The sequence below is a fragment of the Eucyclogobius newberryi genome, unplaced genomic scaffold (genome assembly GCF_026437365.1).
Source record: "Eucyclogobius newberryi isolate DKJ021-1_F unplaced genomic scaffold, fEucNew1.0.hap1 SCAF_14, whole genome shotgun sequence".
In the NCBI taxonomy this organism is placed as follows: domain Eukaryota; kingdom Metazoa; phylum Chordata; class Actinopteri; order Gobiiformes; family Gobiidae; genus Eucyclogobius; species Eucyclogobius newberryi.
In genome coordinates, this window is record NW_027315768.1 from 7,898,916 (window position 1) to 7,913,408 (window position 14,493).

Here is a 14,493-nt window from a genome sequence, read left to right on the forward strand (position 1 = left end):
AAACCCTCACATTAGTTGCAGACTTTGTCGACAGACTGAATCGCCTTTATGTGCTTAAGATGATGTTCCTTATGCCTCTCCCTGCACACACCTGTCACCTGACCTGACCCAACTGCTCCGAGCCAACATTATGAGTGGAATCAGAAAAGATTTATTGCCATTTTCAGTGCGTAAAATTCACAAAATAGGAACTTGGTTGGGTGGTAAGATAAAACATAAACATTTATAATAATAGTAAAAAATAAACTCTGCTAAAAAGGGCACGTAAAATAAAATATGTATAAAAAGGTGGTTAGCCCCTTCTGCAAGCATGTGACAACTGTCCACAAAGCTGAGATTGAGCTAAAAATACAGGCAGGCCTGAGGTGGAACATTCTGATTAGTCAGAGATTGTTCTTGAATCACAACTCGCTCCCAAACCTGGCACCAGAAGAAAGAGGTGTCTGTGGGAGATTTACATAAGAGCAGCCAGGCAGTGCGCTCTTATGCTCAGGCTGGGACATAAAGAACATTTCAGTAGACGTGGGAAGACCACATTATTACATCAAATGACACATACAATACATGAAAATATTTTAATAATGAGGAAATTGTTGAAGAACAAAGATTTAAAAGAAAAGATTAAAGAAGCAAAATGTAACTTTTCTGGTGGATGCTTCCTCGCCTGCTGTCTCTATAGCAACAGCTTTTCCTTCCACAGTATGGCTTTAACACAGGGGTGCCAAACATGCGGCCCAGGGGCCGCATCTGGCCCCTCAGACGTTTTAATCCAGCTCGCAAAACATTTCTTATTTTTATTTATTAATTTCTGATCAATATATTGCGATTTTATCACTAGAACTACTAGTGACACAGTCCCTCCCCCGCGCTGCTGTGTGTGCTGCTGCAACGTCGTGCCGAGGGCTGAGACTTGCCAACAGGCATTAAACTAGACTCGAGTAGCAGTTTAAACTGTTACCATCCACCTATTTCGCCCTGTGGACAATGTTTGGACATACCCAAATGGCATTGCTTATTAAAAGAGGATCTTACAGCCCACATGTAAGTGTGATGCATCATTAGAAAGCTTAGGCCTTCTAGTTTCTGCAGATGTGCACTACAGAAGCCCAAACATAAACAAAACATCCTTTTTTTAGTCTCGCCTGAATATTATCAATTTGTAAAGGTCCTAAGCAAGACATATTTCATGCCTTCTGCCGTTTATCTTGTTGACAACTGTGTAAAGTTTCAAATCTCTAGAAACAGGCATTTTGGTGCGGTTGACCTTTTTGTATCAAAAAGTATATTCGGAACAAGTTATCCAAATATGTGCCAACTGTGCCAAACTGTTTTATTACAATTTTAGCTGATGATCATAAAACATACATTTTGATGTTTTGTAGGCCACTAATACCTATTATAACTGCTAAAAACAATGTATGTGAAAATGTGTAAATGAGTTGAATTTACCATATAGAATTGAAAAAAAACAATAATATTTTTATTTTATTTTTGTATTGGTATAATAATACATATATCTAACAAAATGCGTGTCCAAAAGGCTAATAAAATCAGAAAACGTGATGCGTAAAATCTAGTCGCCTCCTGCCGAAAAATCTAGGCTCGGACTGCTTTACGCATCTGAATAGAGACGATTCTGTGTGAAAAGGCCCTAAGTCCCACCCACCATTCGAAAGCTATACTCATTGGCTAGAATAATATGTCAAAGTGTTGTACGTCACCGTTAGCTCACACATTCTCAATGTAAACAGAGAAACCGCGTGCATCGGAAGTGGCGCATTTTTTTTGGATGGTCTCATTTTGTAGCTAACAGTCTGAAGAAAAGACCGATGCCTAACACCATCTTATAAGTCAAACAGGTCATTTGTTATGGACGGAGAAATGCGCCGGACAAGCGTTCATGTGACTAATTTCACAGAAGAAAACTTTGTTTACTTGACAATATCTCGAAATCGGATAACTTCAGGAAAAATACATGTGGCTTTGTTTTTCTATGGATTCTTATGGACAGACCGAGTACAAGAATGTACAGAATGAACGCCGATACGTCCGTCATAAACAGCAAACAGGTAGGAAATGCGTTTGTAAAAGTTGACTTTCTCACAAACTATTGGCAATTGCTTATTGGGGCATATTATTCAATGTAAATCAATGACATATTTGTTTTGTTGAGAAAATAACCTTCAAAATGATGCAAGTTCGAACTGCCATGCCAAAGCATACACCCATCACTAGAGCTATCGGCAAAGCTGAACAGGTAGGTTGTGAACTCGGAGTATTATTTATTCATGTGCATATAACTGCTGTAAATAAGAGTTTTACTTTACCACTATTATTAGTATTTTTTGTCTTAAATGTTAGCTTATTTATATTTTTATTTTATTTTATCTTTTTCCCTCAATTCATTATTAAGAATATGAGAGGTTCCGTCCATAGGAATTTTGTTTATAAGAGTTTTTCTATTAAGAGTGTTTTTTAAAAACTTCCTATAAGTCATCAGTTCTTTTACTTCTGTATCTACTTGCGTTGCAACACCTAAATTTCCCCATTGTGTGGACAATAAAGGCATATCTTATCTTAATCGACCACAACAAGATGATCAATATGGCAAGTGATAGGGCCAGGTGAAAAATATGATATTGAAGACGACGCAACATACTTGCAATCAGCCAATCATCTAAGACTTTTTTTTATTATGAATTGCAATCAGCAGATCAGATGTGTTTGTTTTTTAATTGATAGTCATTGCATTGCAGTGTAGTGTTATTGTTTGATTAATTATAGACTTCTGCTTGTATTAGTAATTATTGAATTACTACATCATGTAAGATCACGTCATAGGCTTTTAATTAACACACACACACGCCGTTTTTTTTTTTTTTTTTTTTAATTGATTTTGCATTTAAAAGACACCACATAGTGCACTCAAAACATCAAAGCAAGTATAATCATAAGTTACATAAACTTATACATATCTATATACACATATACCGGTGCATGTACATGTATATACACATCAGGTGCTGTAATATTGGTACCCACCACTTGACTGAGGAACCTAGCATCCCAGACTGAGGCCCACCCCAACTGGAACCAGTGTCGAGGGCAAACGCACGGGTAAGCCAACACCGGACCCCCCCCAATTAACTTCAGGGCGGCCCCGACCCATGCCGGAGCCAGTACTGATCCAAAATGCGGAGCTCACAAGGCCGCCTTCATCCCGTGTCCAGGAATCCACTCGACCGTCCAAGAGAAAGCACGGAAGTTGGGATCAAGCCTCTTACCCCGCACCAAGCCGAAGCTGGGACTCCAGCACCGCACTATACATGTACACATACACACACATACATACCTACGCACTTACACCCCTACACACCCCCTAAAGAGAGAGGAGAGGAGAAAGGGGGGGAAATATATATATAATAATAATAATTGAAAATAACAATAAAAATAATAAAATACAATCATAAATCATAATAATAATAAATAAATACAAATAATAATAGTAAGTACTGTATTTTACATCTATAAAAGGTTTAGGAGCGGCGCCAATTATGTTCTTTACCTTGAGTTCCATATCTACAGTAATATCTGCTCACCATGATCCCTTCAATTTATCAAGTTATAGCATATTTACTTTAATGATTAATAAGTTTATCCCGTAAATTTAGTGAGTTTTCTTAATCTGAAAAGCCCATGGTAATCACCTTATTCCATTCCTCTCCAAAAAAGGAGGCTAGTGGGGACCAGTTTTTAACAAATGGTCCTACAGAGCCTTTCAGGACGTGTGAGAGCCTCTCCAGTGGCATTAAGGACATGATCTTCTCCCTCCACATACGAAGATCTGGAGGTTCATCGTCTAGCCATTTTTGTAGGATTGTTAAGCGGGCTGCAAATAATAAAATTCTCAAAATATATTTATGTTTCTTCTCGGAATGTGTGTCTAGTCCTAAAACAAAACAATAAGGATCTGGTGGAATATTTATGAGTAGGAGGCGTTTAATTTCTGTTCGGACACATTGCCAAAAATGTTGAACTTGGGGACAAAACCATATTAGATGAGAGTATGTGCCCAAACTGGCTTTACATTTTCGACACTGTGGAGAGCTTGTAGAATCATATTTACTGTGAATAACTGGTGTCACATGAAGCCTATGGATTATTTTGTATTGGGTTTCATAAGATCTATTAGAACATGTAATTTTCTTTGCATTTAATAAAACTTGTTTCCATTTTGACTCGTCCAAATGGGCTCTAAAGTCATCGGTCCAAAGATTTTTACTTTTTATCAAAATGGGTTTGACAAACATACATTTATACAAATAGCCTAAGCTTTTCTTTTTTAATTGAGCTGCCTTAAGTAGAATAGTTTCAAGTTCATTATTATAAGGGCCATTTTTATAGAATGGAATTGAAAAGATATAGCTTCTTATTTGTAAATATCGATAGAAATGTGTCTGTGGGAGATTATATTCTAACTTAAGTTGAGAAAAAGATTTTAGGTTTCCACCAGAGAAGAGGTCTTGGATCTTATATATACCGGCGTCTCTCCATATTTGAAGCACGAATCATAGAGCAAAACTCAGAGTCCGATAGAATGGATCGATTACAATTCCATGTACATCTACCTGAATAGTTGTGGGACATATTCATATACAAAAAAATGGGAGCATGGTCTGAGATGTGAATAGAACCGATAGTACATTTGTCAATCTTTTCAATTAGGTTTTGTGGAACTAGAAAATAGTCAATACATGAATAGGTCTTATGAGGGCTTGAATAAAATGTGAAATTCTTATCAAGTGGGTTTTGTCTACGCCAGATATCAATTATGCCCGTTTCCTGAAGCATTTGACGCATAGATTTCTGTCTGGGGTTTAAAGGGGTTTTACAGCTGGGGAGTTTATCTACTTTACCATCTGAGAAACAATTCCAATCACCCCCTATAATAGTATTTGTAGTTCCAAATTCCACAATCAATGATGTTATTTTAGAAAAAATATTCAATTCAATTTTTGGAGCTGCATAGACATTCAGGATGGTCACAGTTTGGCCATATAATGAACCGTGTACTAAAACAAAACATCCCCCTGGATCTGATTCAATGTGTTCAACTTTAAGTGGAAGATTTTTGTGGATCAAAATTGCAACTCCTCTGCTTTTGCTATTATAAGAGGAAAAATATATTTGGCCGACCCAGTCTCTTTTCAGTTTTAAATGCTCCGATTTTGTCAAATGGGTCTCTTGTAGCAGTCCAATGGCTACTCTTTCCTTTTTCATAAATGTTAATATTTTATTCCTTTTTGTCGAGTTATTGCACCCTTTAATTTTCCAAGAACATGTTATGACTGTTGACATTTACCATGAAGTTATTCTAAAACATGTGAGCTTGATCCATCTTTTCAGAAGCCACAAATTGCTCAGTAGATCATTGGATGCCGCTTTAATAATAAAGGTTAAAATAATCCAAATATATTTAAAAAAAAGAGTAAACACAAAATTTGAAAAAAATAAAATGAAAAGTGAACACCTACACCAACCCATCCCGTTCCCTCCCTCCCTTCCCCCCAAGCACCAAATACAGCACAAACTATCTCCATGCTGTTGTGCTAAACTATTCCCTAACATTTAGAAGAGGCTCTTGTCGACCTTCTTTTATATTTTAAGAGTATTAGTCCAAGAACGTTTCCATTTGTTTTATTAGTATAGGCATAAGTATAAGGCCTGAATGGTCAATAAGCCTACGGTAGTTGGTATTTAATATCCTTTAGGTTTGTTCTAATAGTGTCAGTGGAGAACGAAAATCCCAGCCCCGACCTCGACACACAGGAAGAGGCCCGAAGTCCGGGACCAGCACTTCCCTGGACAGTGGAGTGAAACCCCCGACATTAAACAGCAGAAGCCCCACTCACCCCGCTCTGAGGTCCATAGAAGCTCCAACAAGTATCAGGAAAACCCCAAAGCCACCAGTAAAGATCAGATCCTGTCCAACCCATGCGCCACCCCCGGCACCAATACCCATCCAGGTGAGCACTCAGTCATGACACCCATCTCCAAGCTCGAAGTCTGGGACGCAATATCCCAGCAACTCATTCTATGTATACATCGTGACACACGCCTTTTCTGTTGTGCACACATATATTTTACAATATGTTATAAGTTCACATGAGGAATAGGCTGGTAGTCCATGGTCCAATACAGACAGGAGTTGAGGGATAGGACCAAGTTGACGTTGTAGATAGTTTTTTTTTTTTTAATGTTTATATATTATCGTAGGTGTGATTGTTCCATAGGTGACGGTTCACTAACCTGGGTCTGAAGGCCGATACACAGTTCTGCCTCCGCAGGTGAATGAAATCGTTGATACTTGCCCCTGTATGTAAAGGACAATATAGCTGGAAAATGCATAGTGTATCTTATGCCCAGTGTTTGGAGTTTCTTTTTCACCGGGAGAAAAGCTTTGCGTTTTCCTTGAACCGCTTCACTGAAATCTGGGAATACGTGGATCCGCTTGTGTTGGAACATTAAATCCCCTTTGGTGCGTGCCAGGTGAAGGATCTTCACTTTGTCCTGATGGCTGAGAAGCTTCATTATGAGCGGGCGAGGATGTTTTCTAGCCTCGGCTCGTTCACGGTCCCCGACACGGTGGCACAGCTCCACGCACAGCGTCTCCGAGAAGTTTTCTTTTCCGAATAAATCCGGAATAAAGCGCTGAACAAAAGCGGTGCAGTCCGTTCCCTCAGATCTTTCTGGGACTCCCACGATTAGCAAATTAGACTGCCTGCTTTTGTTCTCCAAATAGTCCATCTTTGACTGTAGTAAGGTTACGGTATTCTCCAGGACTTTGACGTGTTTCTGCGTGTCGGAGATGTCATCCTCCGTTTTGCTCACGCGTTGCTGGATTTCCGTAAACTGCTCGGCCAAACTACTCATTGAATTGTCCAGATGGTTCACAGATTGTTCAATGGTTCCTAGTCGACCAAGAACCTCTCGTTTGCCGTCCTGTATCGCCTGGAACAGAGACTCCAAAGTGCGTTCACCTGCCATTGATTGCGAGGACGCCACCGCAAACACGCAGTGTAATGTTTCACCAATCAGACTGCAATAGGCTATAATATGAGGAGAATATAGTGTTGTACATTCAATGCCTCATACTTAGCTTGTAGTCTTGTTCAAACGTTCATTCGATACAACATTTTAGGCGAGCCAAGGTGCGGAGCTCAGTCACGCACGTCCTTCACCTCCGCCATTCCCCTACCCTCAAGTCACGCCGGGTTTTAAGGATGGTTTATTTTCTCCCCATGTCAAAACGGATGGCGGGTCATTTTGATTTATCATTCAGGGATGGCAGGGGCGCCATCCCTGAATGAACGTAGCGAGACCCCTGATACATTATATATTAGCTTGAACTTTACAGTAATTTACATGTGTTACATTATTATTGTCTCAAATATAACTGAGTTACACTATTAACATTACTTTTGAGTTACTTTAGTGGTCAAATTTTCCCAGTTTTCCCTGTTGATGGGTTTCAGCTTCCTGTTATAAGCAACAGTTTTTCCCCATTCCAAGGATAATATTTTGTTTTAAATTGTAAATCTCAATGGTCCTTATTTCCATAATTCTGAAACTCATAATTTTCTATTTTATAGAATTCAATACATGGTAAATTTACCATGTATTGAATTGTATTTGTAAATCTCTGTTATCATTGAATTGAGTTTCAACTCTCTGTGTCCTCCTTTTGGCTCAGTTTGAGAACCACTGCTCTAATTTAATATTGACAATTACTATAACAGCAAAGGCAATTATAAGTCCATCGCTCTGGCCAGTACCCCATCTTAAGTGTTAGAGTGAGCTATTCTGAATAAAATGGAAAGATTTCAGCTGACTTCTGACAATCAGTTTGGCTTTAAACCCAAGCATGAACAGACAAGTGCATATGTGCCCTGAAAGAACTGCCAAGAGCTGTATTACAGTCACAATACAACAATTGCTATGTTTCACTGATGCTTCAAAAGTATTTGATTATCTAAACCATGAAATGTTCTGTAGAACAGGATGTAGGTAACTAAATAATCAACCACTGAATGTATGCTGATGATATAGTGATCATGATTCAAGAGATGTAACACCTGTGCTCACAATATGGATCAGAGTTTGACATTCAATACTTTGCTAAGAAAAGTAATGCTCATGTAGAGCCGCTTGCGCATAGTACAGACTCTGGCCACTGGCATCTGAGCCTCTACAGAAGATAATGGACCTTTTGTCTTTGTTGTATGTTTGTCAGTGTGTCGTTTTTAATATTCCATGGACCGAGTAAGCTTCCAAAATAAAGCTGATGACGATTATTGAATTTAGTGAAATCTGATCCGTTAAAACCCTTCTTGGGGGGGTGTTTTTAATTAGCCAAGGTTATACACTGATACTTGCATCAGATTGTGTTAATCAATGGTTTTGTATATGCATGTAATTTCAATTTACATGTCAAATAAACAATGTTGTAATGTAAACATGTTACACAGAGCACCTTCTTGGAAGCTAAGCAAGACGGAGCCTGATTAGTGCTTGGATGAGAGACCGCTAGAACACCAGGTGCCACAGTGGGGCGCTAGAGGAACTGTTGTTGTGTCCTTAGGCAAGACACTTCACTCACATTCCTAGTATGGATCAGGTGTGTGTGAATGGCTGATGGTGGTCAGAGGGGCCAGTGTTGCAGATTGGTAGGCTCCCTTCTGTCAGTCTGACCCAGGGCAATAGTAGCTCACCACCACCACTACATGCAGAGTGAATGAATAATGCAATGTGAAACGTCCTTAAGTGTTTTGAAAAGCACTATATAAGTGATATGCATTATTATTATTACCTTTAATTTGAATCACAATTATTCACAGGTATGCGTTGTAAATTATGTTGAAATAATTTAACAGTAATACCCGATTTATACTTTTAAAGATATTACATTGAAAAAAGTGCAGTCCTAGTTTTGAAGTGCTTCAAACAAGGGACTACAATCAAATACAATATCCTGCATTCACACTACAGGAAGTATGAAAGCAAATGAAAAATAAAAGGGTTCATGTTTGACCAGGTTTTGTTTGAACCTTAATTTCTGGAACTTGTTGAGACTGACCTGTTGCTCTCCTTTCTGGTACTTGTCTATAGAAACCTGGGCTGCCATGGTTCACTGCTCACACTGCAGAGGCTGGGACATTATAGAGCACTGCAGACGACCCACCTGGGACACGGGACATGACAACATCAGCACATCCACACTGTTAAGTTCTGATCAGAAGATAAGACGGAACTGCATACTTATGTCATGGGACATTATTACATTACAACAATGCTGAAGTGTAGAGAAAATAATATTATAGAGGTGAAATATTCTATCAACAAATACGCAAGTAAGCCTTAATGCATCAATTGTTGACCATTTTAATTATTCACATTGATCTATCAAGATTTTATGTTCAATAAGAATGTATTTCCGTATCAATTCCCAGGTCCAAACCACATGCTTTTACTGGCAGAAGATTGTCAGACTTACTTACTTTTTGCTTAGAAAAGACCCAAGCTGATCATTGATGATTAGAGATGATTGAATCTCAGTCAATTCAAATATGATTGATCGCAAAGTCCCAATTCTTTTGTCAGTGTAATTGAAACGGAACAGAAAGATCATGGCCAATCGATGTAGTAGGTTACATTGATGTCAGGGTTCAGGACCAAACAATTAGGGCTCACAAAATGTAGGCCTAAATATATTGACATTATTGTTTCATACTTATAGATCGTCGTAGTCATATAATAGCTAATGTAAACCAGATTCATGGACAATCCTCGACAAGCAATACATAAAAGTTATGGTCAATATAATCAATAGAGTAAAGTTCAATAGGCCTAATAAGATAAGATATTCCTTTATTGTCCCACATGGGGAAATTTCATTGGTGCAACGCAGGTAGATACAGAGGTAGATACAATAGAAGGGAATTCTTTGTTTTTGATCACCCTGAGCAGTACCAATATAAACTCGAATCATCCCTATAGTTTCTCATTTTAAGTAAGCAGATAATTTGAAATTATAAAAAAGGAAATGACAGTTCAAGTATCAGGTAGAATTCATCACTTTTGTAGGCTTGTTTATGTCACATTAACCAAGACGTGAACGAGGGTTGGCAGAGCTTGACAACAATGTAATTGAGCAACACCACTGGGTAAATGGTAGCGTCGTGAAATTACTAGTGCATTTAGTTTACAAAAGCACCAATTCTCGGTTTCTAAGGAAACTACGAATGCGCTATTCTGTGTTGTAGTGCATCGGCTCTTATGTTTACACACCCACCACCACGATGGATGTAGCTTTAGCACGAAGTTAGCTCCGCGTTAGCTTCGGGGAGACACTTGAGACGACACGGCTTGGCTGTAAACCCCCCAGGGAACGAATACAAATCTATTTTACCAACAAACATGACGCAATATCGTATCCGAAACAGTTTACTCTTGCGGTTTATGTTTACTTCTTTCATTAAACGGCTTCTAAGCTAACAGGCTAACACTAGCGTCTAGGCTAACACTAGCGTCTAGGCTAAAGTGTGAAAAGTGCCTCTCGTGTTTGTGTAGCCATAATGCGAAGCGCCATATTTAGCAAGGATCCGCTGCCAAAAAAGCACAGCTAACGAGGCTAGCCTGTTACAAAAAAAGCTCAGCAGCGGATTGATACGGCGCTACAATGTGTATGCTTTAGTGGCTACTAACAAACAGCCATTGAATGAATACCGCTGACACCGAATGTGGCTGGGTTGACATCAACATTAACGGCGCAGAACGGGCCAGCAGCCGCCGCTTTATCATAAAAAAATCTCCCCACATCAGTCAATCAATCAGACGGGAACAGCTGCCTCGCGTCTGCCCGTGTATCCCTCCTCCCTCCGCGCGCACTCTTAACCGGGCCTCGCTTCTCTTCCCTTCTCGCCTTCGCTTTCCCACTATATCCTCACTCAGCCCCCCAAACGCCGACATCTTTAACCCCCTCCCTCACTCAGCCCCTGCCTCGCATTAGACAGATTTATTTTTTAAAATATTCTTCTCTTCCCGATTCCCCGTTTGATTGCCGAAAAACGCACTCCGCCGCTCAGCCTGGGTCCGCGCCGCTCGCTCCGGGGCATTTTTACGTGCGGCCCAGATTGTTTGATTGATAGGGAACGGAAAAAGAGGGATTTTGAGTGACAGCTTACCTGAGTGCCAATCTTCGTCACACTGACAAGCGGCTGCAGCAATCGGGACCCGCAGTTGTCACGTTGCGTCATCGCGTAAGGGCCGCGGATGGCACGCAGGGGCGCTTTGCTCATGAATATGGATGTAGTGGGCGGAGTCGTGACGTGCCTCGCGTTCTCCCCGAAGTGAAGCGAGCGGAGCGTGACCCGTCCGCCCGGGACCGAACCACCGCGCCACCGAACCAAGCGGCGGGAATGACACCCACACTGCTGGCCTCGTTTTCGATGAATATCTTCGCCGCGGCTCGTGTTTAGCCGGCTGAGGAACAATATCTGCGCGAAGGGGGGAATATTGGTTGTCATTTTGGATTGTTGCCTGTAAATTCTAGGCCTACTTTTTCTGCCTGGGAGAGAGAAGTTTACATAGCAACAATTTAACACTGCATTAATCTCATTTCTTATCTATTTATGCTTCAAAACAACTTCAACAGTCACATAATGTACAAGGGCCATTCTATTAATCATAAACAACCATGGCTTATTGTTCATGAATTCAGAGTAAGACGGCAACTAATGATTATTTTACTAATCGATTAATCTAGAAATAATACTTTTGACAAATCAATTTGTTTGCATGATTCCAAAAGGTTGGTTGACAGAGATTTTTTGCTAAATTTGACCCAAATTAAGCTAAAGTGATAGAGTATATTTAAGAATAAAATAGGTACAAAAACAATAAAACAATTACCGGTACACATTTCATGTATAATTTTGGTATACTTACTGTCATAAAACCTCTTTTATGTATATGTATTATCCTGATAACGGTTACTAAATTAGTTGACGATCATTTCAATATACATGTCAAATCGATAAGTTGTGATTAATTAATTCATTAATTCATTAATAATTAATATATTCAGGCCAAATTGAATGATGAAACTTTATATTTTTGGCCTCATATTGGAGTGTACTATTGTCTGATATTTTTATTGTTTGTTTTTGTGCTACAAACTGTGTCAGGAAATGTATTTAGTTGCAGAATACTGAACAGGCCGACCTGCATAAAACAAGTTTGTTGCAATGTACGCTATTACATCAAATAGTCTAATCAGAGTACTCTATTCGGAATACTTCATCACTGAGTAGTATCACATTATAGTGGAATAACATTACAGGATTAAACACAGCTTTATGTTTCTTTTGTGGCGGACACTATTTCACCTTTTGTTATTTAAAACTAGAGTTGGACATTCACAAGCACTCACTACAAGAGCTGTGTTATCTAATATAAAACCTAAAGTGAGTTAATAAAATTAAAACCTAAATTGAGTGATCAGAGACGGTCATGTAATATTTTTGATTTTAGGAAATAGCCTATTGTATTATTATTATTATTATTATTATTATTACTACTACTACTACTGAATAGCACTATGTTTTTGGTTACATGTATTAAGTTACTTCAAAATACAAGGTCAAATACTGAACATGTCATTGTAGATGGACTACGTTCTTACATACAACTGTACAACTCATCCTTATGTCAGAGATAAGCTAACTTGTACTGTAACACCTTCTATATATAACCTTGGTATATTCAGATATATATTTAATTTACTTTTATTCTAGTCTTCTTGTACATATATTTATTTTTCATTATTTTCTTTCTTTTTTTTTACCCACTTTGAAACATCTTGCTACTTTAATTATTTGAATTAATTGTGTGATCTGGGGAATGTATCTATTACAATGTGTGAGCTGCTGTGTCCAAGTAATTTCCCTTGATATATATCAAATATATAGTTTGTCTAAGTCTATAATACAAACACATTTTACATGTGCCGTTGTGCAATTTATGTATGATTGATTTTAATATGATTCATTACAAAAAAGGTTTACAAGGAACGATTGTGTCAGTGGTGTTCAATATTATCACAATATACTTCCAAATCTGTTCTTATGACGGACGTCGTTTGAACGCTACAATATTGCTGACATTTTGGACAATTCTGCCTGCCATGTATTTCATTCATGAGGCTTTAAGAATGTATATAAAGCGGTGACCTACTTACTGACCTTTGCTGCAGTCACTGTGCAATTAACACGTAAGGGGCTGAATCCTCCATAAAATTACGAAACATTCAAGTAGGAATGTAAAAATTATACAAAAAATAACAGTCGTGACAATTTTAGAAGCAAAATTAAGTATTTTTAGTCTGTCTTTGTCACATTTAACTTTATTTTGTCTTTCAGAAAGTTGAATTTAGAGGAATAACACGTTAAGACAATGTGAATGAAAGAAAATGAAAGATTTCACTGTTGTTTCATCACAATCCCAATAATCATGATTAATCATGATTAAATCATGATGTTTTTTCTCACAATAATCGAAACGCTAAAACTTGATACAGTGACATTACCTACATTCAAGTATAGGATATAGGATAAATAATATAAATATTGCTAATGTGAACTTTAATTTGACCTGGAAAAATAATTCAAATCCATGTTCACGTGGTTGTGTGAATTCATCAGCTTATATGTAAACGTGTCTGTGTGAGCGAGGGGCACGAACGCAGCCCTGTGTTTGGTCGGCTGGTGCGTCTCCAGAAGTGGGCCAGTGACATCATTTAAATAGAAACATGGACTCAGCTTTATTCTAACAAGGCCCCGGGCGGCACGGAATCGTTTGATGTGAGCTCAGATTTAACATTCAATTAGAGCAGAACGGGGAGAGGGAAAGGAGACGAGAACAAAAGTTAGCACAAGAAAAGGCTGCGCTCACTCACATCGTGTTTGGGGCTATTTCTGAACTCACTGGGGTCCAGATTGTGAAGAACGTTCTCCTTAATTATGACTCATTTTCTCTGGATTTGACTTGTTTTGTACAAATGTCAAAACCAGCTTTGTGAAGTATACTTGGATTATACACAGATTTTGCATGATTGTAAAAGTACCATAATCCAGATGCAAATCGATGCTGAACAATATTTGGATTTGCGCTACTGAAAACATAATTAGGACAAAATTGGACCTTTCCTGAATAGTTTAAAATGGCCTTGTTCTAAGACATATTAAAGACGGCAATGATATTTTGTGTTGACAACAAAATTCAATTATAAAAAATTAAATAAAACTTTTCCTTACTATCAAAAATGAGTTCTAGTATTGTGACAAAGCTGATCTGGTGACACAACGTTGGTAACTTTTCTGGATATTTGCAGGCTTGATAAGAGAAAAAATGCACTATTTAACATACCGGTGATAC

The 14,493-nt window shown here is 38.5% G+C and overlaps 1 protein-coding gene across 5 annotated transcripts in view; it reads right to left on the reverse strand.

Annotated features, from left to right (window-relative positions):
• Positions 1-11,382, reverse strand: part of LOC140359354 (homeobox protein PKNOX1-like) — a 29,390-nt gene extending 18,008 nt beyond the window's left edge. The window contains exons 1-2 of one of the 5 annotated variants that reach the window (XM_072444243.1): positions 11,244-11,382; positions 9,137-9,241 (exon numbers count right to left, since the gene is read on the reverse strand). In XM_072444243.1, the coding sequence (XP_072300344.1) occupies positions 9,137-9,184 (48 nt within the window). In that variant the 5' untranslated portion in view covers positions 9,185-9,241; positions 11,244-11,382. Of the gene's footprint in view, positions 1-9,136; positions 9,242-10,347; positions 10,858-11,243 lie in introns of those variants that run through there. The other 4 variants (XM_072444245.1, XM_072444246.1, XM_072444244.1 and 1 more) reach the window with 4 other exon arrangements.
• Positions 11,383-14,493: the final 3,111 nt, after the last annotated feature.